Genomic DNA, 27,669 nt, shown 5'->3' with positions numbered 1-27,669 from the left:
GCTGATTGAATTGGCAAGGGGAAGTTTCAGTCAGCATCCAATACTGAAAGTGAGGAGGTTACCTTCATAAAGGGAACAGATCACAGGATTTTAATTTCCAAAATGTAAAATGTCCTCACTTTATAATTGGATGGAAATATAAGTACGTCTCAGTGTTAATGAAACCATGCAATACGATGAATCTTATGCACTTGATTTTTCTATGTCTAATCAAAAAACCATTTGCAGCAGCTGTGAAAGGGTGTATGCCAATTCTCCTAATGTAGATGAATTATTTAGGATTATAAACATCAAACTGATTGTCAACAAAGGAGCAATCGCAGGTTACATATTAAATAATTAACTGCTGAGACATGTAGTCCAACCAGTATAGACATTATACACATTTCTAATACCTTTTTCTCCAAAAACATATTACCGTATATACTCGAGTATAAGTCGACCCGAATATAAGGCGAGGCACCTAATTTTACCACAAAAACCTGGGAAAACGTATTAACTCGAGTATAAGCCTAGGGTGGGAAATGCAGCTCTAGCCGTACACAGCCCTCATACTGCCAGATATGCCCTCATACTGCTAGATATTCCCCCACAGTGCCAGATATGCCCCCACAGTGCCAGATATGCCCTCATACTGCCAGATATGCCCCCACAGTGCCAGATATGCCCTCATACTGCCAGATATGCCCCCACAGTGCCAGATATGCCCCCATACTGCCAGATATTCCCCCACAGTGCCAGATATGCCCTCATACTGCCAGATATTCCCCCACAGTGCCAGATATGCCCTCATACTGCCAGATATTCCCCCACAGTGCCAGATATGCCCTCATACTGCCAGATATGCCCTCATAGTGCCGGATATGGCCCCACAGTGCCAGATATGCCCCCACAGTGCCAGATATTCCCTCACACTGCCAGATATGCCCCCACAGTGCCAGATATGCCCTCACACTGCCAGATATGCCCTCACACTGCCAGATATGCCCCCACAGTGCCAGATATGCCCTCACACTGCCAGATAAGCCCTCATAGTGCCAGATATGCCCCCACAGTGCCAGATATGCCCTCACACTGCCAGATATGCCCCCACAGTGCCAGATATGCCCTCATACTGCCAGATCTGCCCCCTCAGTGCCACATATGCCCCCCCCCCCCCCCCCCCCCAAGTGCCAAATATGCTCCCCCAGTGCCAGGTATAACTTACCATCCGCCGCTCCCGCGCTGTTTTCTGAAGGAGGGACACGGAGGGCACAGCGCGCGCCTCTCCTGTGTCCCTCCTGCGTCTCCGGCGGCCGTGAGCCAATCAGAGCTCACGAACGGGTACTTCATTTAATAGACCCGCCGCTGCCACCGGAGACGCAGGAGGGACACAGGAGAGGCGTGCACTGTGCCCTCCGTGTCCCTCCTTCACACTGACTCGAGTATAAGCCGAGGGGGCTTTTTCAGCACAAAAAAAAGTGCTGAAAAAGTCGGCTTATACTCGAGTATATACGGTATTTAGGGGGGTATTTATCAAAGCTCAGAGAGAGATAAAATTGTGAGAGATAAAAGTACTGGCCAATCAGCTTCTACCGTACATTTTACAGGCTGTGTGTGACAAAAGAGAGTTAGGTGCTGATTGGTTGGTACAGATGGAACTCACCAGTCTTGTTGAATACAATAATCACACTTTACCTCAGTACAGCAGCAGCTGTGTGGTCCTGTGGAAACTGAAATGTGGAAATAAAGTGGGATTACTCCATTTATTTCTGGCTAGTTACCAGCCCGTCAGAATGATGGAACAACATAACAGTAATGTCAGCGTCGGAGCAACATTTAAATTGCTCCGTCAGGCGCCATCTAATGGTCACTGACACGCAAAACATTTAAATCCCCCCATAGAGGTGAGGAGCAGTGTTGACCTTTGATTAGTATAGGATGTATGCGTTCCCTTCCAATCTGTGTGTAAACGTCGGTTTACATACAGGACTAAAAGCAACACTTTATAAAGACATTCAATACACTTTAAATGGAGCCTCTGCGGCCGCTGTAATCAATCCTTAGCCTACGTACTTTTTACACCATTAGCGTACAGAGCCCCGTACCGTGTATGTACTTTGCGTACAAACGCCGCGCTGGCCGTACAAAGTACACGCAGTGCGTACACACCCAAAGATACTCCGTGAGCACTAGCAGCTACACGTGTGACTGAAATACACATTACATATTTAATCCAAATAGTGCACAATGTACACATAGTCTCCTTGCACCACACCAGCAAGTTACAATAGTTTAAATGGTATCAGAACAAAGGGATTCACCTTTACAGGACAGGAGGGGACAGAACAAGGTTATTAGGTGGTGTTTGGTATCCAGCTGTAGGGTATTTTAAGAGAAATATTCCGGTGTAAGTTTGCAGAAGATCGCATGCTCCTGCGAATAATTATGCGCAAGAGCAGAATATAAATATTAACTGTATTTACTGTACACCTGATATGCGGTGGGAACCCAGAGGAGACCACCCACAAGTGCACCTGGAACAGACATCGCCCACCTATTCAAACCAACCTATGACCTCTCCTGTACTGTAAATGACCATCCCTGTGTCCAATGGACAAAGAGATTACAGTATCCATTGTGTTAGGTTTTGGACTATTGTATAAAAGAGCCAGCTGCATGCCCGGTCACACACAATCTCTGAAGGTCATCTCCCTCGATGACTGAGGACCGGCCGGGAAGCGCAGGCGAAACCAAAACGTATGTACCATTGACTGTAGCCATTTTTCTATTGTATTGTATTGTATTGTTATTGTAACCCCCTTTCAGTAATTATATGTTGGTGTGTCGGAACCCGGCATTTTAAATACAATCTGGTGTCGTGTCTCCTTTCCCTGCTAAGGTTATAAGTGTTTTTATGGCTTTTCCATGCGATCACAAACTCTACCGTAATTACCCATACCACGCGCTAATACGCAGGACCGCGGGAGCGACCATATGCAAATTGCGAATATGTGCACGCACGGCAGAGCAAGTACGCGCACGGAGGCCATGTGTGTGTAGTTTGTACGTGATGTGTGTACTGCAATATTTTTCGACTTCGACATGTGTAACTGCTTTGGCGGCTCATTTACATTTGTACATAAGTCAATTTTCTCAGTCGGAGCAGTACACACTTTGGGGGTTATTCAGAGTCGTTAGCAAACCAAAAAAGTTAGCAATTGGGCAATGTCATGCTGCACTGCAGGTGGGGCAGATGTAACGTGTGCGGAGAGAGTTAGATTTGGGTGGGTTATATTGTTTCTGTGCAGGGTATATACTGGCTGCTTAGTTTTTACACTGCAAATTAGATTTCAGTTTAAACACGACCCACCCAAATCTAACTCTCTCTGCACATGTTACATCTGCCCCACCTGCAGTGCACATAGTTTTGTCCAACTGCTAACTTGTTTGGTTTGCTAACAACTCTGAATAACCCCCAATGTCTGTGCTGCCCACTAAACCCCCGTTATATACTTTCACAAAAGTAGTCTTGTACGTCTTATGTGAGAGGTGGTTTAGAGCGTTATTCCATTATTACGGTCAATATGTCGATGAGCTGATGTTTAATATACTGAAAAGTCAATACTAGCGGTTACTTTAACAATCAATACACTGCTAGATTATACCTTGCTAAACGGCGTGTTTATACCCCAGCAATTAATCTCCGATCACTTTTGGCTAACGTGCAGATAATGGAGCGTGTGAATCAATAGGTGCATCTATGGTGACTCCTGGGATCTCTCCCTGACGCTATACATCTGTTTGTCAGCAGTTTATGTTCTTGTGGAATACGACACAACACTTGTAAACTTTTTTTTTCTTCATATGTTGCAGCTGAGTGACGGAAACCAGTTTGTGTGGCACACGCCTCATTCCGTGCAGATAACGTGATGCCAATAATATATATAGTGTACAAGCCATGAGCCTAATTCAGATCTGATCGCAGCGACAAATTTGTCAGCTAATGGGCAAAACCGTGTACAGTGCAGGTGGGGCAGATGTAACATGTGCAGAGAGAGTTAGATTTGGGTGGGGTGTGTTCAAACTGAAATCTAAATTGCAATGTAAAGATAAAGCAGCCAGTATTTACCCTGCACAGAAACAATATAACCCACCCAGAGTAACTCTCTCTGCACATGTTACATCTTCCCCCCCTGCAGTGCACATGGTTTTGCCCATTAGATAACAAATTTGCTGCTATGATCAGGTCCGGATTAGGCCCCGTGTTCAGCCATTCTGAAAAATGATCATTTGTGTAACATGCAACAAGTTGTAGCGTCTTCATCGCAACTTATAACCCCATGGGGGTAATTCCAAGTTGATCGCAGCAGGATTTTTGATAGCAATTGGGCAAAACCGTGTGCACTGCAGGGGAGGCAGATATAACATGTGCAGAGAGAGATAGATTTGGGTGTGGTGTGTTCAATCTGCAATCTAATTTGCAGTGTAAAAATAAAGCAGCCAGTATTTACCCTGCACAGAAACACTATAACCCACCCAAATCTAACTCTCTCTGCACATGTTATATCTGCCTCCCCTGCAGTGCACATGGTTTTACCCAATTGCTATAAAAAATCCTGCTGCGATCAACTTGGAATTACCCCCCATGTGTGGACTAATTTTGCCAGTATTGTTTGCTAGTTTAAACTCTCAACATACAGCAGCGTAAAGACAAACCGGATTCAGATCACAATGATATAATTCTCCTAGAACTCTATTATCTGTGGACACAGACATAGGGGAGTATCCTATTAGCTGCGATAACGCGATCCGCGGCTGCGGCTAATGTTATCGCACCCATCTCCCGAAAAATTGGGTTATCGCAGCCTGCGCACTCCTGTTTATCACACCTATCCTATTACAAATCGGCAAAAATGGCAATCGCGATAATTCTAGCCAGCAAAAGCATAGGAAAAAGTGGGGAAATCTGCCTGTACCCCCCAAATGCCAACCTAATATAGGAAAACATTCTAGAAGTCTATTCGTGGCCATAATATAACTAATTGGTGTCATTAAATCGGGTCACATTTGCATTTTTTTTTTTTTATGCTGAAAAATGATAGAAAGCTATTTTTTTCCAGCAAAATAAATGCTGGCATTAAATTTGGGGTACATAAAAAACGGGGTATCCGGTCTCTAGGTAAACAAGACTTAGGTCGACCACTATTGATACCACTATTGGTCGACAGTAACTAGGTCAAGAGGGTTTCTAGGTTGACATGTTCTAAGTCGACAGGTCAAAAGGTTGACATGAGTTTTTCCCATAATTTTTCTTTTTTGGAACTTTTTCATACTTTTCGATCCACGTGGAATATGATTGGGAACGGTAACCTGTGCTGAGTGCAGTGGGAGCAGAGTGAGGCACCTTGCCCAAAGTTCGCTCGCCATGCGAGGGGACACGGTGCACTAATTGGGGATTCCCGTCACTTTACGAAGAAAACGATACCAAAAAACTTATCGACCTTTTGACCTGTTGACCTAGACCATGTCGACCTAGAGACCCTGTCGGCCTAGAATCCCTGTCGACCTAGTTACTGTCAACCAATAGTGGTCGACCTAATGACTGTCGACCTAAGCGTGGTCGACCTTCAATACCACACCCAAAAATGGGTATAAGTATATATTTGGGTCATTTTAGGAAAGAAAGAAATTACTCCCACCTGCAAGTCTAAAAATACTCATCCCACTCATAAATCACCCCAATATACCTGCCCCATACCTTGTTCCCCAATTTCCATCACTTTGCATTTTTTTACCTCAAAAAAGACGTCATTATTGGTTAATTAAAAATAATTAAAAACTTGTGCCTAATTAGTAATTCAGGGGGTATCCCAGGGGTTCTAAACCAAATCCTGACATTTTTAGCATAAAACAGGAATTTTGCACTACTTATCCGCAGCTCGGAGATGGTGAAGAGAAATCCGCAATAAACCATATGGAGACTTATCGGCGATAACTTATCGCCGCTAATAGGATACCAAATTATCGCATGTGTGATAATGTTTTCCTCAGTGCAGACAATTATAAACAAAAAGAAAAAAAAAATCATTAATATAATGATAAAATATAAAAGTATCACCATAAATAGTAAATTATTTAAAAACAGTACCACAGAATAAAAATAAGCAAATCATTGCTAAACCTTAAAATAAAGCATCAAATACAAATAAAAAAAAAAACTTGCATAAATAACTTTGGACGCGTTTCAGGTCACCTGGCCACTTCTTCAGGCAGCAAAGAGTTTATATTTGCTCTCCCTTTGCTCCTGTGTCACAGATACATTATACTATATCCTGTTGAGGCTGTAATGTTCATTCTTTTTAGCACTGGAGATGAACCATTTACATTCTAACCTTTTGATAAATTGGGAACCCCTTATTCTCTTCCGGCTGTTATTCAGCGTGTCCTTTGGCATCACTCATTATAAACGTTAACTGTGAGGACACTAGTGACCTGTTATATCTCTGTGGTCAGACTGTGAGGACATTGGTGACCTGTTATATCTCTGTGGTCAGACTGTGAGGACACCGGTGACCTGTTATATCTCTGTGGTCAGACTGTGAGGACATTGGTGACCTGTTATATCTCTGTGGTCAGACTGTGAGGACACCGGTGACCTGTTATATCTCTGTGGTCAGACTGTGAGGACACCGGTGACCTGTTATATCTCTGTGGTCAGACTGTGAGGACATCGGTGACCTGTTATATCTCTGTGGTCAGACTGTGAGGACACCGGTGACCTGTTATATCCCTGTGGTCAGACTGTGAGGACACCAGTGACCTGTTATATCTCTGTGGTCAGACTGTGAGGACACCAGTGACCTGTTATATCTCTATGGTCAGACTGTGAGGACACCGGTGACCTGTTATACCTCTATGGTCAGACTGTGAGGACACCGGTGACCTGTTATATCTCTATGGTCAGACTGTGAGGACACCGGTGACCTGTTATATTGCTTTGATCAGACTGTGAGGACACCAGTGACCTGTTATATCTCTGTGGTCAGACTGTGAGGACATCAGTGACCTGTTATATCTCTCTGGTCAGGCTGTGAGGACACCGTGACCTGTTATATCTCTGTGATCAGACTGTGAGGACACCGGTGACCTGTTATATATCTGTGATCAGACTGTGAGGACACCGGTGACCTGTTATATCTCTATGATCAGACTGTGAGGACACTGGTGACCTATTATATATCTGTGGCAAGAATGTGAGGACACTGGTGACCTGTTATATATCTGTGGTCAGACTGTGAGGACACCGGTGACCTGTTATATCTCTATGATCAGACTGTGAGGACACCGGTGACCTGTTATATCTCTGTGGTCAGACTGTGAGGGCACCGGTGACCTGTTATATCTCTGTGGTCAGACTGTGAGGACACCGGTGATCTGTTATATCTCTGTGGTCAGACTGTGAGGACATTGGTGACCTGTTATATCTCTGTGGTCAGACTGTGAGGACACCGGTGACCTGTTATATCTCTGTGGTCAGACTGTGAGGACATCGGTGACCTGTTATATCTCTTTGGTCAGACTGTGAGGACACCGGTGACCTGTTATATTGCTTTGATCAGACTGTAAGGACACTGGTGACCTGTTATATCTCTGTGGTCAGACTGTGAGGAACCTGGTGACCTGTTATATCTCTGTGGTCAGACTGTAAGGACACTGGTGACCTTTATATCTCCTTCCTCAGGTTGTGCAGCAAATGTGGCCATACTTTGGTTTGTATGTGGAAAAATTGTTCCAAGAGAAGATTGAGCCACTGATCCGAGCATCCAACGGTCACCTCAAAGCCTTCACTTTCACCAAGGTCCACTTTGGAGAAAAGGTAAAATCTTCCATCATCTATTTCCTTGAATTAGATTTCTGGTTGTACAATCTGCAATTGTTGGAGAACAGGGCTGGAGCTACAGGACTAAAGATACTTTTATGTGATAAATGGGGAGGAATCAGGACCTGAGGGCACATTATAAAACAGCCTCTGGGTTCTAGTGGGGAAGATGGACTTATTCTATATTCTATAGTCTTCTCTAATGCTGCATTATATATATGTTTTTTTTTTTCCAGTCTCCCAGGATCAACGGCGTGAAAGCTTATACCAAGAAGGTGGACAAGAGAGAGGTGATCTTGGATGTGCAGATCTGGTACGTTCCTGACTCCATCCAAAGTTTATTAAAAGTTTACTCTTAAGTAAAAATAATGAAAATGTTTGGTTTAGGATAATGTGTGCTGAAGCAGGCTGGATATATTGGGAATACCACATACCCCTCCTATCGCTGATGGGGCTTTAGGAGTAGAAGTCTGTAAGATCATGAATTAGTGTCACCTCTGCTCTAATGACACCATCTACATCTTCGCCTGCACTCGGTACATGTGATCAGAGACTTCCATACATTTTCCTCTGCCGACATGGGGCATGTGTGTCGATCTCAGTGGGGGCTCGTGTTCCAGGTTCACCTGTAATGTATCTCGCCAGCCACAGAGCTTTGTATGGTGCAGAGGGACAGGGTGGAGAAACAGAAATCACTGTTAAAGGGCTACTGAATCTGAAATAGCGGATACAAAACCAAAGGGTGTTTTGCAGTATTCACTAATGCACAGAAGGGAAGTAGTGCTCTGCACTGCTCCAGTGGTAACAGGAAATGTGGCAGGAAGTCTTATGTGCGTAGGGAAAAGGTTTCCCCCCTAGTCACACCCTTATCAGAAAAATATCTTTACTTTTTAATTTTATTCAAAAACAGCTTCTTCTTTTTTAAAGCATATACACCGTTTTGGAACGTACCCTATAAGGGGAAGGGGGATTCCATACAAAGATAAACTTTTCTGAAAATAAAAATAAATTTTGTCCATGTTCCATAAAAATATATATATTTAAATATTATCACTGAGCATTAAACACTGTCGTGGTTGCAGAGGGCAAATTGCACCTTCACACCCATCTGCATTTAGCTCTAGGTCCAACAAGGAGGCCAATAGCTTGGAGATAATCCCTCCTGAGTTGGGTTATAATTGGCACAGAGAAAACATAATTTCTTCCTGCGACATACTGTAGATTCCCCTGCGCTGTGGGCACAACTGAGCCAAGAACATTTATTAGGTTACAGCCCTGGAATTTGTGTCTTCTGTGTGGCAATAGCATTCCCCAGTTCTACAAGTGCTCCTGTGATGTCGAAATTGCAGCGCAGCCAGCAGATGAGCTTAATAACTGGTTAGACTGGTGTTTGTTGTTTGGGATCGGCCCCCTGGGGTATACACAGAGGGTCCCAGAAGGGAGGACTCAGGCTGCTAATAGCACCTACTTCCCAACCCATGTACAGTTCCTCCTCCTTTCATTCAGTACAGAATGACAGAAAGGTCCCCGGTGGCTGCGTTCATAAACGCTGTTAATATTGCATGGGAGCAGAGATAATTTCCAGCACGTAGTGAAGGACTCTCCATATATTCATCCTGACAGCCTGTGTCCCCGGGAACCATTAATTATTCACTTTGCAGATGTGTCGGACATTATTCATGGCACAATAGGTTGGTGGTAAACTCGGTCATCAGAAGCAGGAATAGGAGCGTCTTCCCTCTGGGGCTTATCCAAAGTTAGAGGCTAAGCAAAAAACATAGCAATGAAAGGGCAGATTTGGCCCTTGGTAAAAGCATGCTGCACCGCAGGTGGGACAGATGTCAAAGGAGTACTTCTCACTGGTGTGATGCCTTGGGATGGTTGGGTTGTGCTGGCCCGTGGGATCCCGTTCTCTTGGTTTGAACTTTAGGAATGTTGGGGACCCACCTGAACAGGTCTCCTGGTGGCAGTAGGTGGGCCCATATTTTGGCCAAAAATATGCTTAAAACCTCAATTGTACTCCTTGTTAAATTGAGTTTATTAAAATTGTTCTGAATAGCAGTGTTCTTAGAACTGGGAGTGTGCACCTGCATTTTCTCATTTTTTTTTTCTGTGTGGCACTACAAGTCCCAGCACGGCAGCACCTCTTATTATGTTTAGAATTAGGGTGTGCAATCCAGATCCAAAGACCCCCCCCCCCCCCCCCATTCATTAAGTTCTGCCTTTAGTAATCTTTTAGATCTAGATTTATTCTGAAAATCTTATATTTACACTTTTCTTATACTTTTTTTTTATTGGAAACCAAATATATTGGCTGATGGTTAACATCCGACCAGTCACACACTGTGTGTTTCACCTGCTGGGACTTGTGGTTCAGTTATGGAACTAGAAGTAAAACACATACTATATTAATACATTCTGTTGCTCTAACATTCATAAGACTGTACGGAACCCAAACAGTTCAGCGATATGAATAATTCACATCTCAGCTTATTAGCACATTCAGTTCCAAATCAAGGGTGACCTGCGCAAATGAAGGCTCGTAAATGAGGCCCTGCGCATCTGATATCTGGGTGTACCTTATAGTCTCTCCAGGTGCTCTGGAACTAGAAGTACCAGCATGCTATACAAGCCAAAGGCTTGGCTTTCCATGAGAGCTGGTAGCCTAGGATGCCTGTTCCTGGTAATTATACAATGATATCTAGTCTGTGGTACATATAACAGAGGACAGGACTGGGAGAAATTACGTGCTGGATAGGAGTGGATGGTTTGCATGAGAAATAAGGACGCTCCAGGGGGGGCATTCGGAGCCCCTACATAATATTTACCCGGCCTGCAATTCAGTGTTGACCTTATTTTATTTCAGTGCAATGATATTGCGCAGACTAACGCATCTGAATTCTCCCTATGCCCCCACACAATGCATAGTGACCCCAGTATCCCACTCCATCTGCAACTGCATTAGAGGTCTCTGCAAATTCAGCTGCTGTTGTATTCTTCTAGTGTGCCACTAGGGGGCCGAACAAGCTGGGAGTTGTTGTTCACACGCTTATTAATACAAGTATTTCTCACACTATTGGGTCATTCATTGTGATACTGCTATACTGTATATAATATATGGCTGGTCCCATTCGGAGTACACTGTATATTAGTGAATGTTCCACGTGTACACGTCGGATAGTGAACATTTCACAATCTGTAATCTCTCTATAGTTACACAGGAGACTGTGAGATTAACGTGGAGGTGAAGAAGCTGTGCAAGGCCGGAATTAATGGAGTGCAGGTGAGTGCACGTCAGAGACATATATTCTACTGCCTATTTATATATACCACTAACCTGTATATATGCTAACCACAGTGCCACCATGCCGCCCAGTAGGGGTAGAGCCATTTCCTATTGCTGACTATTGCTCATTCTTGTATCCTGTACATTGGTTGAAATCTCTAGTATCTGAGTATTGGATATTACGGGTGTGGGTCGTTGGGTTGACCCAACGTAGGTCGACAGTCATTAAGTCGACAGGGACACTAGGTCGACATGTTCATTAGGTCGACATGTGCTAGGTCAACAGGTGAAAAGGTCGACATGAGTTTTTTTACTTTTTTTGGTGTCGTTTTCTTCGTAAAGTGACGGGGAACCCCAATTAGTGCACAATGTCCCCTCGCATGACTGCTCGGCACAGGTCACCGTTTCCAATTGTAGTCCACGTGGATCGTAATGTATGAAAAAGTCCAAAAATTGAAAAAAAATTTGTGAATAACTCATGTCCTAGTACATGTCAACCTAATGACCATGTCGACCTAGTGTCCCTGTCGACCTAATGACTGTCGACCTAAGTGGTGACGACCTAACGACCGTATCCCAGATATTACGGTGTCCAGCTGGACTCTCCAATGTATATTTGGTATCCAGACTCTAGGTCAACACTGTCTAGGTCAACACACAATAGGTTGACACCTATTGGTCGACATTGAGTAGGTCGACGCAACCATTAGGTCACCATGAACAAGGTCGGCATGGAAAAATGTCGGCATGGAAAAATGTTGACATGAGTTTTTCACTCTTTTTTTATTTTTATTTTTTAGCTTTTTCATACTTTACGATCCACGTGGACTACAATTGGGAACGGTAACCTGTGCCGAGCGTAGTGCGAGGCACCTTGCCCGAAGCATGGCGAGCAAAGTGAGCCATGCGAGGGGACGCGGTGCACTAATTGGGGTTCCCCGTCACTTTACGAAGGAAATGACACAAAAAACCCATTAAAAACGCACGTCGACCTTTTTCCATGTCGACCTTGTTCACGTCGACCTAATGGTTGTGTCGACCTGTTTCCTGTGTCGGCCTAGACACTGTCGACCCTGAGTCCCATACCCTGCATATTAATGTATTAATAAATATACCCAGTTAGTGATATTATTGAGTGGAAATGAGTCTTACAAACAGAAACAACCGGGTTCTAGTGTTTATTACAGATTTGTCCAACGCGTTTTACCCAATAAAAGACCAGTTATGAGATATTTCGAAGGGATTCCCATTTATATTGCCGCAGATTAAATTCTGTACCTTATACAGTTCTGCTCCTCTAATGATATAATGTTCCCTTAGTCTGTGTCATCGTCTCATCTAATGTAATATTGAGTCACTGTCTTCTGTGTCTCTGGCCAGATCCACGGGACGCTGAGGATGATCTTGGCTCCTCTGTTGTCTGATGTGCCGTTTATTGGAGCTGTGACAATGTTCTTCATACAGAAGCCGGTAAGAGCGAGGTTCTGATACAGCCAGAGTGTCCACAATGAGAACACATTGGCCCTCATTCCGAGTTGTTCGCTCATTTTTTTTCTTCGCATCGGTGCGATAAGTCGCAAACTGCGCATGCGCAATGTTCGCAGTGCGTCTGCGCCAAGTAAATTAGCACAAAAGTTTGGTATTTTACTCACAGCTTAACGAAGATTTTTAATCGTTCTGGTGATCGTAGTGTGATTGACAGGAAGTGGGTGTTTCTGGGCGGAAACTGACCGTTTTATGGGTGTGTGCAAAAAAACGCAGGCGTGTCAGGGAAAAACGCGGGAGTGTCTGGAGAAACAGGGGAGTGGCTGGGTGAACGCTGGGTGTGTTTGTGACGTCAAACCAGGAACGAAAAGGACTGAACTGATCGCAGTTGCAGAGTAAGTCTCGAGCTACTCAGAAACTGCAAAGAAATTTCTATTCGCAATTCTATTCGCAATTCTGCTAATCTTTCGTTCGCAATTCTGCTATGCTAAGATACACTCCCAAAGGGCGGCGGCTTAGCGTGTGCACTGCTGCTAAAAGCAGCTAGCGAGCGAACAACTCGGAATGAGGGCCATTGTCAGCCTGAGCCGTTGTGTTGGCTGGAGGGGTAACCTGTAGTTACTGAAATACAGAGCTGTAGTGAGACCCCTTGTGCCCAGATCTATAGATCTGGAGATTCATTTCTTTGTTTGTCTTCCATCCTGTTGAAGGGTGATTTTACCATCTTGGGTGACCTTGGGGTATATCGGAGGCAGGACAAGTTTAGCATCTACATCTGGAAGTGTCCAACTAACACATATACTACTGCTCTCTGCTGATGTAACCCAGGCGCAGTGCCGTAACTAGATATTTTAGCGCTATGTGCAAGAAACAGCATCAGCGCCCCCCCCTCATATAGAAAACAGAACCAGTGCGCGCTGTAGGCGTGCATAAAAATATATAGGGGCGTGGCTTCACTGAGAAGGGGCGTGGCCACAAAATAATATCAATTCATATTACGCTGTACAGATGCCTCCATTATTCAAATTACGCTGCACAGTAGCACCACTTACACACATTACCCCAGGTAGAGCCCCTTTTACACATTACACCAGGTAGAGCCCCTTTTACACATTACACCAGGTAGAGCCCCTTTCACACAGTATGGCAGGCAGAGCCCCCTTTCACACAGTACGGCAGGCAGAGCCCCCTTTCACACAGTACGGCAGGCAGAGTCCCCTTTCACACAGTACGGCAGGCGGAGCCCCCTTTCACACAGTACGGCAGGCAGAGCCCCCTTTCACACAGTACGGCAGGCAGAGTCCCCTTTCACACAGTACGGCAGGCGGAGTCCCCTTTCACACAGTACGGCAGACGGAGTCCCCTTTCACACAGTACGGCAGGCAGAGTCCCCTTTCACACAGTACGGCAGGCAGAGTCCCCTTTCACACAGTACGGCAGGCAGAGTCCCCTTTCACACAGTACGGCAGGCAGAGTCCCCTTTCACACAGTACGGCAGGCAGAGTCCCCTTTTACACAGTACAGCAGGCAGAGTCTCCTTTTTTCTCTAACGTCCTAGTGGATGCTGGGGACTCCGTCAGGACCATGGGGAATAGCGGCTCCGCAGGAGACAGGGCACAAAAGCAAGCTTTTAGGATCACATGGTGTGTACTGGCTCCTCCCCCTATGTCCCTCCTCCAAGCCTCAGTTAGGTTTTTGTGCCCGGCCGAGAAGGGTGCAATCTAGGTGGCTCTCTTAAAGAGTTACTTAGAAAAAGTTTTTAGGTTCTTTATTTTCAGTGAGTCCTGCTGGCAACAGGCTCACTGCATCGAGGGACTTAGGGGAGAGATTTTCAACTCACCTGCGTGCAGGATGGATTGGATTCTTAGGCTACTGGACATAGCTCCAGAGGGAGTCGGAACACAGGGCTCGCCCTGGGGTTCGTCCCGGAGCCGCGCCGCCGACCCCCCTTGCAGACGCTGAAGATGAAGAGGTCCGGAACCAGGCGGCAGAAGACTCTCAGTCTTCATCAGGTAGCGCACAGCACTGCAGCTGTGCGCCATTGTTGTCAGCACACTTCACACAGCGGTCACGGAGGGTGCAGGGCGCTGGGGGGGGGCGCCCTGGGCAGCAATGTATAATACCTGTATGGCGAAAACTACATCACATATAGCCCTTGAGGCTATATGGATGTATTTAACCCCTGCCAGATATCTAAAACTCCGGAGAAGAAGCCCGCCGAAAAGGGGGCGGGGCCTATTCTCCTCAGCACACAGCGCCATTTTCCCTCACAGAAAGGCTGGTGGGAAGGCTCCCATGCTCTCCCCTGCACTGCACTACAGAAACAGGGTTAAAACAGAGAGGGGGGGCACTGATTTGGCGATATGTATATATATTAAAATGCTATAAGGGAGGAACACTTATATAAAGGTTGTCCCTGGATAATTATAGCGTTTTGGTGTGTGCTGGCAAACTCTCCCTCTGTCTCCCCAAAGGGCTAGTGGGTCCTGTCCTCTATCAGAGCATTCCCTATGTGTGTGCTGTATGTCGGTACGTGTGTGTCGACATGTATGAGGAAAATATTGGTGAGGAGGCGGAGCAAATTGCCTGTAATGGTGATGTCACTCTCTAGGGAGTCGACACCGGAATGGATGGCTTATTTATGGAAATTACGTGACAATGTCAACACGCTGCAAGCCGGTTGACGACATGAGAGGGCCGGCGAACAAATTAGTATCTGTCCAGGCGTCTCAAACACCGTCAGGGGCTGTAAAATGCCCATTTACCTCAGTCGGTCGACACAGACCCAGACACGGACACTGATTTCAGTGTCGACGGTGAAGAAACAAACGTATTTTCTTTTAGGGCCACACGTTAAGGGCAATGAAGGAGGTGTTACATATTTCTGATACTCCAAGTACCACAAAAAAGGGTATTATGTGTGAGGTGAAAAAACTACCTGTAGTTTTTCCTGAATCAGATAAATTAAATGAAGTGTGTGATGATGCGTGGGTTTCCCCCGATAGAAAATTATTGGCGGTATACCCTTTCCCGCCAGAAGTTAAGGCGCGGTGGGAAACACCCCTCAGGGTGGATAAGGCGCTCACACGCTTATCAGAACAAGTGGCGGTACCATCTACGGATAGGGCCGTACTTAAGGAGCCAGCTGATAGGAGGCTGAAAAATATCCTAAAAAGTATACACACACATGCTGGTGTTATACTGCGACCAGCGATCGCCTCAGCCTGGATGTGCAGAGCTGAGGTGGCTTGGTCGGATTCCCTGACTAAAAATATTGATACCTTTGACAGGGACAGTATTTTATTGACTATAGAGCATTTAAAGGATGCATTTCTATATATGCGAGATGCGCAGAGGGATATTTGCACTCTGGCATCAAGAGTAAATGCGATGTCCATATCTGCAAGAAGATGTTTATGGACACGACAGTGGTCAGGTGATGCAGATTCCAAACGGCACAAAGATGTATTGCCGTATAAAGGAGTTATTTGGGGTCGGTCCATGGGACCTGGTGGCCAGGGCAACTGCTGGAAAATCCACCGTTTTTTACCCTAAGTCACATCTCTGCAGAAAAAGACACCGTCTTTTCAGCCTCAGTCCTTTCGTCCCTATAAGAGTCATATCTGCCCAGGGATAGAGGAAAGGGAAGAAGACTGCAGCAGGCAGCCCATTCCCAGGAACAGAAGCCCTCCACCGCTTCTACCAAGTTCTCAGCATGACGCTGGGACCGTACAGGACCCCTGGATCCTACAAGTAGTATCCAAGGGGTACAGATTGGAATGTCGAGAGGTTTCCCCCCTCGCAGGTTCCTGTAGTCTGCTATACCAATGTCTCCCTCCGACAGGGAGGCAGTATTGAAAACAATTCACAAGCTGTATTCCCAGCAGGTGATAATAAATTTACCCCTCCGACAACAAGGAAAGGGGTATTACTCCACACTATATGGTGGTACTGAAGGCTAGGTGAGACCTATTCTAAATCTGAAAAATTTGAACACTTACAAGGGTTCAAATCCAGATGGAGTCACTCAGAGCAGTGATAGCAAAGAACAAGGGGACTATATGGTGTCCCGGGACATCAGGGATGCTTACCTCCATGTCCCAAAATTTGCCTTTTCTCACCAAGGGTACCTCAGGTTCGTGGTACAGAACTGTCACTATCAGTTTCAAGACGATGCCGTTGGATTGTCCAAGGCACCCCGGGTCCTTACCAAGGTAATGACCGAAAGGAGGATTCGTCTTCAAAGAAAATGGACGACCTCCTGATAAGAACAAGGTCCAGAGAACAGTTGGAGGTCGGAGTAGCACTATCTCAAGTAGTTCTACGACAGCACGGGTGGATTCTAAATATTCCAAAACCGCAGTTGTTCCGACGACACGTCTGCTGGTCCTAGGGATGATTCTGGACACAGTCCAGAAAAAGGTGTTTCTCCCAGAGGAGAAAGCCAGGGAGTTATCCGAGCTAATCGGGATCCTCCTAAAACCAGGAAAAGTGTCAGTGCATCATTGCACAAGAGTCCTGGTAAAAATGGTGGCTTATTACGAAGCGCTTCCATTCGGCAGATTTCACGCAAGAACTCTTCAGTGGGATCTGCTGGACAAATGGTCCGGATCGCATCTTCAGATGCATCAGCGGATAACCCTATATCCAAGGACAAGGGTGTCTCTCCTGTGGTGATTACAGAGTGCTCATCTTCTAGAGGGCCGCAGATTCGGCATTCAGGATTGGATGCTCGTGACCACGGAGGCCAGCCTGAGAGGCTGGGGAGCAGTCACACAAGGAGTGTGATCAAGTCTGGAGAATTCTCTCCACATAAATATACTGGAGCTAAGAGCAAATTTATAATGCTCTAAGCTTAGCAAGACCTCTGCTTCAAGGTCAGCCGGTATTGATCCAGTGGGATAACATCACGGCAGTCGCCCACGTAAACAGAAAGGGCGGCACAAGAAGCAGGAGGGCAGTGGCAAAACTGCAAGGATTTTTCGCTAGGCGGAAAATCATGTGATAGCACTGTCAGCAGTGTTCATTCCGGGAGTGGACGACTGGGAAGCAGACTTCCTCAGCAGGCACGACCTCCACCCGGGAGAGTGGGAACTTCATCGGGAAGTTTTCCGCATGATTGTGAACCGTTGGGAAAGACCAAAGGTGGACATGATGGCGTCCCGCCCGAACAAAAAAAATGGGACAGGTATTGCGCCAGGTCACGAGACCTTCAGGCGATAGCTGTGGACGTCCTGGTAACACCGTGGGTGTAACAGTCGGTTTATGTGTTCCCTTCTCTGCTTCTCATAACCAAGGTATTGAGAATTATAAGACATAGAGGAGTAAGAACTATACTCGTGGCTCCGGATTGGCCAAGAGGGACTTGGTAACCGGAACTTCAAGAGATGCTCACAGAGGACTAATGGCCTCGGGAGCTAAGAAGGGATTTGCTTTCAGCAAGTACCATGTCTGTTCCAAGAGGAACCGTGGCATCGGCCTTTAAGAAAGGACCTGCTCCAGCAGGGACCTTGTCTGTTCCAAGACTTACCGCGACTGCGTTTGACGGCATGGCGGTTTGAACGCCGGATCCTAAGGGAAAAGGCATTCCGGAAGAGGTCATACCTACCCTGGTCAAAGCCAGGAAGGAGGTGACCGCACAACGTTATCACCACATGTGGTAAAAATATGTTGCGTGGGTGAGGCCAGGAAGGCCCCACGAAAAAATTTCAACTAGGTCGACTTCTGCACTTCCTGCAAACAGGAGTGTCTATGAGCCTCAAATTGGGGTCCATTAAGGTTCAAGTTTCGGCCCTATAGATTTTCTTCCAGAAAGAATTGGCTTCAGTTCCTGAAGTCCAGACGTTTGTCAAGGGAGTATTGCATATACAGCCCTTGTGTGCCTCCAGTGGCACCGTGGGATCTCAACGTAGTGTTGGGATTCCTCAAATCATATTGGTTTGAACCACTCAAATCTGTGGATTTGAAATATCTCACATGGAAAGTGACCATGCTGTTGGCCCTGGCCTCGGCCAGGCGATTGTCAAAATTGGCGGCTTTGTCTTACAAAAGCCCATATTTGATTTTCCATTCGGACAGGGCAGAACTGCGGACTCGTCCCCAGTTTCTTCCTAAGGTGGTGTCAGCGTTTCACCTGAAACAACCTATTGTGGTGCCTGCGGCTACTAGGGACTTGGAGGACTCCAAGTTGCTAGACGTTGTCAGGGCCCTGAAAATATATATATATATATAATTCCAGGACGGCTGGAGTCAGAAAGTCTGACTTGCTGTTTATATTGTAGGCACCCAAAAAGCTGGGTGCTCCTGCTTCTAAGCAGACTATTGCTCGTTGGATTTGTAGTACAATTCAGCTTGCACATTCTGTGGCAGGCCTGCCACAGCCAAAATCTGTAAATGCCCATTCCACAAGGAAGGTGGGCTCATCTTGGGCGGCTGCCCGAGGGGTCTCGGCTTTACAACTTTGCCGAGCAGCTACTTGGTCAGGGGCAAACACGTTTGCTAAATTCTACAAATTTGATACCCTGGCTGAGGAGGACCTGGAGTTCTCTCATTCGGTGCTGCAGAGTCATCCGCACTCTCCCGCCCGTTTGGGAGCTTTGGTATAATCCCCATGGTCCTGACGGAGTCCCCAGCATCCACTAGGACGTTAGAGAAAATAAGATTTTACTTACCGATAAATCTATTTCTCATAGTCCGTAGTGGATGCTGGGCGCCCATCCCAAGTGCGGATTGTCTGCATTACTTGTACATAGTTATTGTTACAAAAAAATCGGGTTATTATTGTTGTGAGCCATCTTTTTTAGAGGCTACTTCATTGTTATCATACTGTTAACTGGGTTCAAATCACAAGTTGTACGGTGTGATTGGTGTGGCTGGTATGAGTCTTACCCGGGATTCAAGATCCTTCCTTATTGTGTACGCTCGTCCGGGCACAGTACCTAACTGAGGCTTGGAGGAGGGTCATAGGGGGAGGAGCCAGTACACACCATGTGATCCTAAAAGCTTGCTTTTGTGCCCTGTCTCCTGCGGAGCCGCTATTCCCCATGGTCCTGACGGAGTCCCCAGCATCCACTACGGACTATGAGAAATAGATTTATCGGTAAGTAAAATCTTATTATTACACATTACGGCAGCAGAGTAAGTGCGTTGTTCTACTTGTTTTACTGATCTTATTTATTTTCTGTTTTAGCTCCTGGAAATTAATTGGACAGGATTAACTAATATCCTAGAAATCCCAGGAGTCAGGTAATTCCTTTATATCCCACTGGTATATTATTTGTCTGTAGCCTGACTGATAGTGATATTGGGGGCATTGTGCAGTGCTCCTGTTAGTACATGTCATCACTTATTGTATGGATGTAGGGTTCCCCAGTCCCGTGCACAGACAATAGGATGACACAACTGCTCATCACGCAGCCTCTTGTACCAGCACGTCAGGAACAGCAGAACCTGTATTTCCAGATTCATCACTCAGGAGATTTACATTTGGGCTGTTGAATGGAGATTCCCCGCAGGGAGTGTCAGCAATTTCTAAACTGTGTCACAGTGGGTAAGAGCAACACACAGGGCACGTGTCACACTACCTTCACCCTAAGGGAGAGCCAATGACTTGTAAACATCCTTCTGCTGTCACAGTGGGTAAGAGCAACATACAGGGCACATGCCACACTACCTTCACCCTAAGTGAGAGCAAATTACTTCTAAACATAATTTCGCTGTCACAGTGGGTAAGAGCAACACACAGGGCACGTGCCACACTACCTTCACCCTAAGGGAGAGCCAATGATTTCTAAACATCCTTCTGCTGTCACAGTGGGTAAGAGCAACACACAGGGCACGTGTCACACTACCTTCACCCTAAGGGAGAGCCAATGATTTCTAAACATCCTTCTGCTGTCACAGTGAGTAAGAGCAACACACAGGGCACGTGTCACACTACCTTCACCCTATGGGAGAGCCAATGATTTCTAAACATCCTTCTGCTGTCACAGTGAGTAAGAGCAACACACAGGGCACGTGTCACACTACCTTCACCCTAAGGGAGAGCCAATGATTTCTAAACATCTTTCTGCTGTCACAGTGGGTAAGAGCAACACACAGGGCACATGCCACAGTACCTTCACCCTAAGGGAGAGCCAATGATTTCTAAACATCTTTCTGCTGACACAGTGGGTAAGAGCAACACACAGGGCACATGCCACACTACGTTCACCCTAAGTGAGAGCAAATTACTTCTAAACATAATTTCGCTGTCACAGTGGGTAAGAGCAACACACAGGGCACGTGCCACACTACCTTCACCCTAAGGGAAAGCCATTGATTTCTAAACTTCCTTCTGCTGTCACAGTGGGTAAGAGCAACACACAGGGCACGTGTCACCCTACCTTCACCCTAAGGGAGAGCCAATGATTTCTAAACATCCTTCTGCTGTCACAGTGGGTAAGAGCAACACACAGGGCACGTGTCACACTACCTTCACCCTAAGGGAGAGCCAATGATTTCTAAACATCTTTCTGCTGACACAGTGGGTAAGAGCAACACACAGGGTACGTGTCACACTACCTTCACCCTAAGGGAGAGCCAATGATTTCTAAACATCTTTCTGCTGACACAGTGGGTAAGAGTCATAAAGGCACTTGTCGCACACCTCCTGCTCAGTCACATTTTATTGGGGGTGTAAGGAGGCTCAAGCACAAGGCTGAGGGTTTCTCAGTGAGGTGTAAAATCATCAGATAAACTTCTCCTTGTTCATTGTGACTCACGGCGTAGAAGTGGGATGAGAGCCCAGAATACTTGGAACCCGTGTCCTGGGCGGCACTAACTCACTCAGCAGCCAAGGGTAAAACAGGTTCTGGCTTTATTCACTTACTTATAAAACAGCAGTAGCATCCAAGTGGGATTATTAAAGGCTTTGGAGCAGATTGAGCGCTGGAAGAGAATTGGGCTTACGAGGGTTCATAGAAAAATATTGCAATCTTAGTCAAACGCAAGAGGGAAGGGGGGGGGGGGGGGGTCCCAGTTGCCCGGAAACCCCTCACAGAGCAGGAAAGTTGGATTATGGAATGGTGCCACATCCAAAAATAAAACATTCAGCTCCGGTGTACTTGCCCTGCTGTTGCACCTAACGGTTTGCTGTCATCACTGGTCCTGTGTATGCCTGACTTATTACATACACGTCACTATATGAAGTGCTGAGTATTCCCCCATCATGTGCTGTCCACGCTGTGCTCCAACATCAAGTATTTGGAGACACCCCCCCCCCCTAGAAATCCTGTGTTTTCCCCTGGCGTTTCCTCATATATCAGAACTATATGCATGTGGAGATACGTAGGCCTCTACCAGACTGCCTGGAGATCTGTAAGGGCCTGCGGCTGGGGGCGTGGCCAAACATGTGGCTACGCCCAAGAATGCGTTTTTGTACTCTCCAATCTCAAACTAATTTTCTGAGCATGCGCAGTGCGAATCCACACAAGAAATGCGCACAGAGACGGCAGCAGGGGGGTACACCCGGTACTGATGTACTGGGCCCGGTGCAGATGGGGGCCCTGAAGCTCATGATCTTACCTGTGAACTGCTTATCTTTCCCTGGCTGATGTCTGATTTAGAAGAAGTCTGCTGCCAGAATGATTGGCGGGCTGCCGGCCCCCCTGTCAGTCTCCGATGTTCTGCTGATGTGTGTTGGGAGCGTGATATCTCCTTCAGTGACCGGTATAAGACATTACACAGGTCTGCTTAGTGGCAGCTGTTTATACTGACAATTACACCTATCAGCACATCCAAGTTTTATCACTCACAGTGAGTTTTATCACTCGTTGATAAATGGGCCCCTTATGGCCAGTTACAAGTATGGGTGTCGTACGGTATGCCGGCGCTCGGGCTCCCGGCGACCAGCATACCGGCGTCGGGAGCCCGACCGCCGGCATACCGACAGCGTGGCGAGCGCAAAGGAGCCCCTGGAGGGAGAATAAAATAGTGTGGCGAGTTCAGTCATAGAAATGAATGGTCTCTCTGACGGGGCAATGCTGAGTAATGCTGTGATTTCTTAAACAAATTTGCAAAAATCACAAAACACTTTTTTCACGCTGTCATTATGGGGTATTGTGTGTAGAATTTGGAGGGAGAAAATTAATGTATTCAAAATGTGGAAAAAGTGAAGCGCTGTGAATACTTTCCGGAGGCACTGTACGTGTAACATTACCTCAGTCAGTGTGATAATACCATCTGTGCATAAGCAGAGATATCCTTAAAACCTGGACTGTTAGGGTGCCGAGAGGACCCTGGGGGTAATTCAGACCTGATCGTAGCAGCAAATTTGTTAGCAGTTGGGTAAAACCATGGGGGTCATTTTGACCCGATCGCTGCGCATGGCAGTCGTCGGTGCCCAGCGATCGCCTCTGAGACTAATAGTCCTAATCTTAACTACCTATTTTTAATTGTAACTACTAGTCCTAATTCTAATAATTAGTCCTAATCCCAACTACTGTCCCTAATCCCAACTATGGTCCTAATCCCAACTACTGTCTCTAATCCTAACTACTGTCCCTAATTCTACTGTCACTAATCCCAACTACTGTCTCTAATCCTAACTACTGTCCCTAATTCTACTGTCACTAATCCCAACTACTGTCTCTAATCCTAACTACTGTCCCTAATTCTACTGTCACTAATCCCAACTACTGTCTCTAATCCTAACTACTGTCCCTAATTCTACTGTCACTAATCCCAACTACTGTCTCTAATCCTAACTATGGTCCTAATCCCAACTACTGTCCCTAATCCCAACTATGGTCCTAATCCCAGCTACTGTCCCTAATCCTAACTACTGTTCCAAATTCCAGCTACTCCAACTAGTCCCTAATCCTAACTACTGTCCCTAATCCCAACTACTAATGCCTATGGTCTGGTCCTTGGGGGTAATTCCAAGTTGATCGCAGCAGGAATTTTGTTAGCAGTTGGGCAAAACCATGTGCACTGCAGGGGAGGCAGATATAACATGTGCAGAGATAGTTAGATTTGGGTGGGTTATTTTGTTTCTGTGCAGGGTAAATACTGGCTGCTTTATTTTTACATTGCAAATTAGATTGCAGATTAAACACACCACACCCAAATCTAACTCTCTCTGCACATGTTAAATCTGCCTCCCCTGCAGTGCACATGGTTTTGCCCAACTGCTAACAAAATTCCTGCTGCGATCAACTTGGAATTACCCCCCTCCAGCTACTCCAACTAGTCCCTAATCCTAACTACTGACCCTAATCCCAACTACTAATGCCTATGTTCTGGTCCTTATCCCAACTACTGTCACTAATCCCAACTATGGTCACTAATCCCAACTACTGTCCCTAATCCCAACTACTGTCCCTAATCCCAACTACTGTCCCTAATCCCAATTACTGTCCCTAATCCCAACTACTAATGCCTATGGTCTGGTCCTTATCCCAACTACTGTCCCTAATCCTAACTACTATCCCTAATCCGAATTACTGGTCCTAATTCCAGCTACTAATTTTCATAACTTTATCCTTAATATTAAGTGAAATATCATGAATAATCTGCACCTATACAAACATCCACCATCATTAATAGTAGAGAACCTAAACTATGTTGTGGGACTGCAACACCGTGGCAGCAGGTCATAGGTTCTTCAATGCTGGGACTTGTAGTTTCACACTAGCTCCGGAGACACAGGTTACTTCGTTCTGCTCTAGTTGAATCCCAAAGATATAACTGCAAACATAATCCATGAATTGAGCTCTGATCTCTCTTCCGGCCTGTAGGAAACTAGGATTATTGTTTTATGCTGTTATATTATATTATTGTTCCCCAAACCTACAAAATATTGTGCTTGTATGTTTCCCTTCTTATTATATCATTACTATAATTTATACATCCCCGATGTCTTATTTTTTTCGCAGTTGGTAAAATGTCAGTAGATTGTAAACTCACATGAGCAAGGCCATCTCCCCTTATCTTCTTAACTCGGGCCTTAATTCAGACCTGATTGCTCCTCTGCAGAGGTCTGCGATCAGATAGCCGCCCACAGAGAGTGAAAACCCGCCCCGTACAAACTTCGCCAGTCAGCAGACAGCTGCAAATCCGTTCGCAACTCACTCACCATCTAATGATATTTCCAGTTTGTGCAGTCTGTGCGCAGCCCAGGAGTACGAGAGAAACGGGCTGATCGAGGCCGGAGCTGACGCCACACACCCGCCCAGAAAACGTTTGGGAACGCCTGCGTTTTTCCTAAGCACCCCCAAATGCCCACTCCCTGTCAGTCAGCCTGCGTTCGCCTAGCGATAAAAAAAAATGCAGGATTTTTTTGCTGTTTGGCGTCTTACCTGCGTCGATCAGGTCTGAATTAGGCTCTTAATTATGCTGCTAATTGTGTATTTATATATTGTCTGTACCAGTCTGTACTTATAGATCAGTTTTATCCCCTTGTAAGACGCTAAAGAATCCCTATGGCACTTTGGAACCTTACAATTCAAGGGTAATAATAATAAAAAGTAATTTTATACTGTGTTATTTCCAGCTCTTAGTAAATATCCTCTTGTTTCTCTGTAACAGTGACATGTCGGATGGTATGATAGTCGACCTCATCGCATCATATTTAGTGCTGCCCAACAGGTTCACCTTCCCTCTAAGTGGCCAGGTGAATGCGGCCCAGCTCCGATTCCCGGTGCCGCATGTAAGTATTCAGGATTATCAGCGAGGAGCTAGAGGTGAATGCGTATTATACTATTGACATTGACATAGGGTGGGATATACAAGGAGAATGTGATACACTTATTTGAGGGAGTAGTGAGATATATTAGGAAGCAGTAGGTGTGTGGTGAGATAGGACATGTGGGAGTGGTGAGATATATTAGGAAGCAGTAGGTGTGTGGTGAGATAGGACATGTGGGAGTGGTGAGATATATTAGGAAGCAGTAGGTGTGTGGTGAGATAGGACATGAGAGAGCGGTGAGATACATTAGGAAGCAGTAGACATATGGGAGCGGTGAGATACATTAGGAAGCAGTAGACATATGGGAGCGGTGAGATACATTAGGAAGCAGTAGACATATGGGAGCGGTGAGATACATTAGGAAGCAGTAGGTGTGTGGTGAGATGACATGAGGGAGCGGTGAGATACATTAGGAAGCAGTAGACATATGGGAGCAGTGAGATACATTAGGAAGCAGTAGGTGTGAGGTGAGATAGGACATGTGGGAGTGGTGAGATACATTAGGAAGCAGTAGGTGTGTGGTGAGATATGACATAAGGGAGCGGTGAGATACATTAGGAAGCAGTAGACATGTGGGAGTGGTGAGATACATTAGGAAGCAGTAGAAATGTGGGAGCGGTGAGATACATTAGGAAGCAGTAGGTGTGTGGTGAGATATGACATAAGGGAGCGGTGAGATACATTAGGAAGCAGTAGGTGTGTGGTGAGATAGGACATGAGGGAGCGGTGAGATACATTAGGAAGCAGTAGGTGTGAGGTCAGATAGGACATGAGGGAGCGGTGAGATACATTAGGAAGCAGTAGGTGTGTGTGGTGAGATGACATAAGGGAGTGGTGAGATACATTAGGAAGCAGTAGGTGTGTGTGAGATATGACATAAGGGAGCGGTGAGATACATTAGGAAGCAGTAGGTGTGTGGTGAGATAGGACATGAGGGAGCGGTGAGATACATTAGGAAGCAGTAGGTGTGTGGTGAGATAGGACATGAGGGAGCGGTGAGATACATTAGGAAGCAGTAGGTGTGTGGTGAGATAGGACATGAGGGAGCGGTGAGATACATTAGGAAGCAGTAGGTGTGAGGTCAGATAGGACATGAGGGAGCCGTGAGATACATTAGGAAGCAGTAGGTGTGAGGTGAGATAGGACATGAGGGAGCGGTGAGTTACATTAGGAAGCAGTAGGTGTGTGGTGAGATAGGACATGAGGGAGCGGTGAGATACATTAGGAAGCAGTAGGTGTGAGGTCAGATAGGACATGAGGGAGCGGTGAGATACATTAGGAAGCAGTAGGTGTGAGGTGAGATAGGACATGAGGGAGCGGTGAGTTACATTAGGAAGCAGTAGGTGTGTGGTGAGATAGGACATGAGGGAGCGGTGAGATACATTAGGAAGCAGTAGGTGTGAGGTCAGATAGGACATGAGGGAGCGGTGAGATACATTAGGAAGCAGTAGGTGTGTGGTGAGATAGGACATGAGGGAGCGGTGAGATACATTAGGAAGCAGTAGGTGTGTGGTGAGATAGGACATGTGGGAGCGGTGAGATACATTAGGAAACAGGTGTGTGGTGAGATAGGACATGAGGGAGCGGTGAGATACATTAGGAAGCAGTAGGTGTGAGGTCAGATAGGACATGAGGGAGCCGTGAGATACATTAGGAAGCAGTAGGTGTGAGGTGAGATAGGACATGAGGGAGCGGTGAGTTACATTAGGAAGCAGTAGGTGTGTGGTGAGATAGGACATGAGGGAGCGGTGAGATACATTAGGAAACAGTAGGTGTGAGGTCAGATAGGACATGAGGGAGCGGTGAGATACATTAGGAATCAGTAGACATGTAGGAGCGGTGAGATACATTAGGAAGCAGTAGGTGTGAGGTGAGATAGGACATGAGGGAGTGGTGAGATACATTAGGAAGCAGTAGACATGAGGGAGTAGTGAGATACATTAGGAAGCAGTAGGTGTGGTGAGATAGGACATGAGGGAGCGGTGAGATACATTAGGAAGCAGTAGGTGTGTGGTGAGATAGGACATGAGGGAGCGGTGAGATACATTAGGAAGCAGTAGGTGTGAGGTGAGATAGGACATGTGGGAGCGGTGAGATACATTATGAAGCAGTAGGTGTGTGGTGAGATAGGACATGAGGGAGCAGTGAGATACATTAGGAAGCAGTAGGTGTGAGGTGAGATAGGACATGAGGGATCGGTGAGATACATTAGGAAGCAGTAGGTGTGAGGTGAGATAGGACATGAGGGAGCGGTGAGATACATTAGGAAGCAGTAGGTGTGTGGTGAGATAGGACATGGGGGAGTGATGA

General features: G+C 46.1%; 1 protein-coding gene across 1 annotated transcript in view; it reads left to right on the top strand.

Annotated features, from left to right (window-relative positions):
* ESYT3 (extended synaptotagmin 3) overlaps positions 1 to 27,669 on the top strand; it is a 135,991-nt gene that overhangs the window by 49,117 nt on the left and 59,205 nt on the right. The window contains exons 3-8 of the mRNA XM_063932814.1: positions 7,724 to 7,858; positions 8,098 to 8,174; positions 11,075 to 11,144; positions 12,528 to 12,617; positions 19,822 to 19,877; positions 25,200 to 25,320. Of these exons, the coding sequence (XP_063788884.1) occupies positions 7,724 to 7,858; positions 8,098 to 8,174; positions 11,075 to 11,144; positions 12,528 to 12,617; positions 19,822 to 19,877; positions 25,200 to 25,320 (549 nt within the window). The remainder of the gene's footprint in view (positions 1 to 7,723; positions 7,859 to 8,097; positions 8,175 to 11,074; positions 11,145 to 12,527; positions 12,618 to 19,821; positions 19,878 to 25,199; positions 25,321 to 27,669) is intronic.

The sequence above is a fragment of the Pseudophryne corroboree genome, chromosome 7, assembly GCF_028390025.1.
Source record: "Pseudophryne corroboree isolate aPseCor3 chromosome 7, aPseCor3.hap2, whole genome shotgun sequence".
In the NCBI taxonomy this organism is placed as follows: Eukaryota; Metazoa; Chordata; class Amphibia; order Anura; family Myobatrachidae; genus Pseudophryne; species Pseudophryne corroboree.
This window is presented reverse-complemented; position numbering and strand designations above follow the sequence as displayed.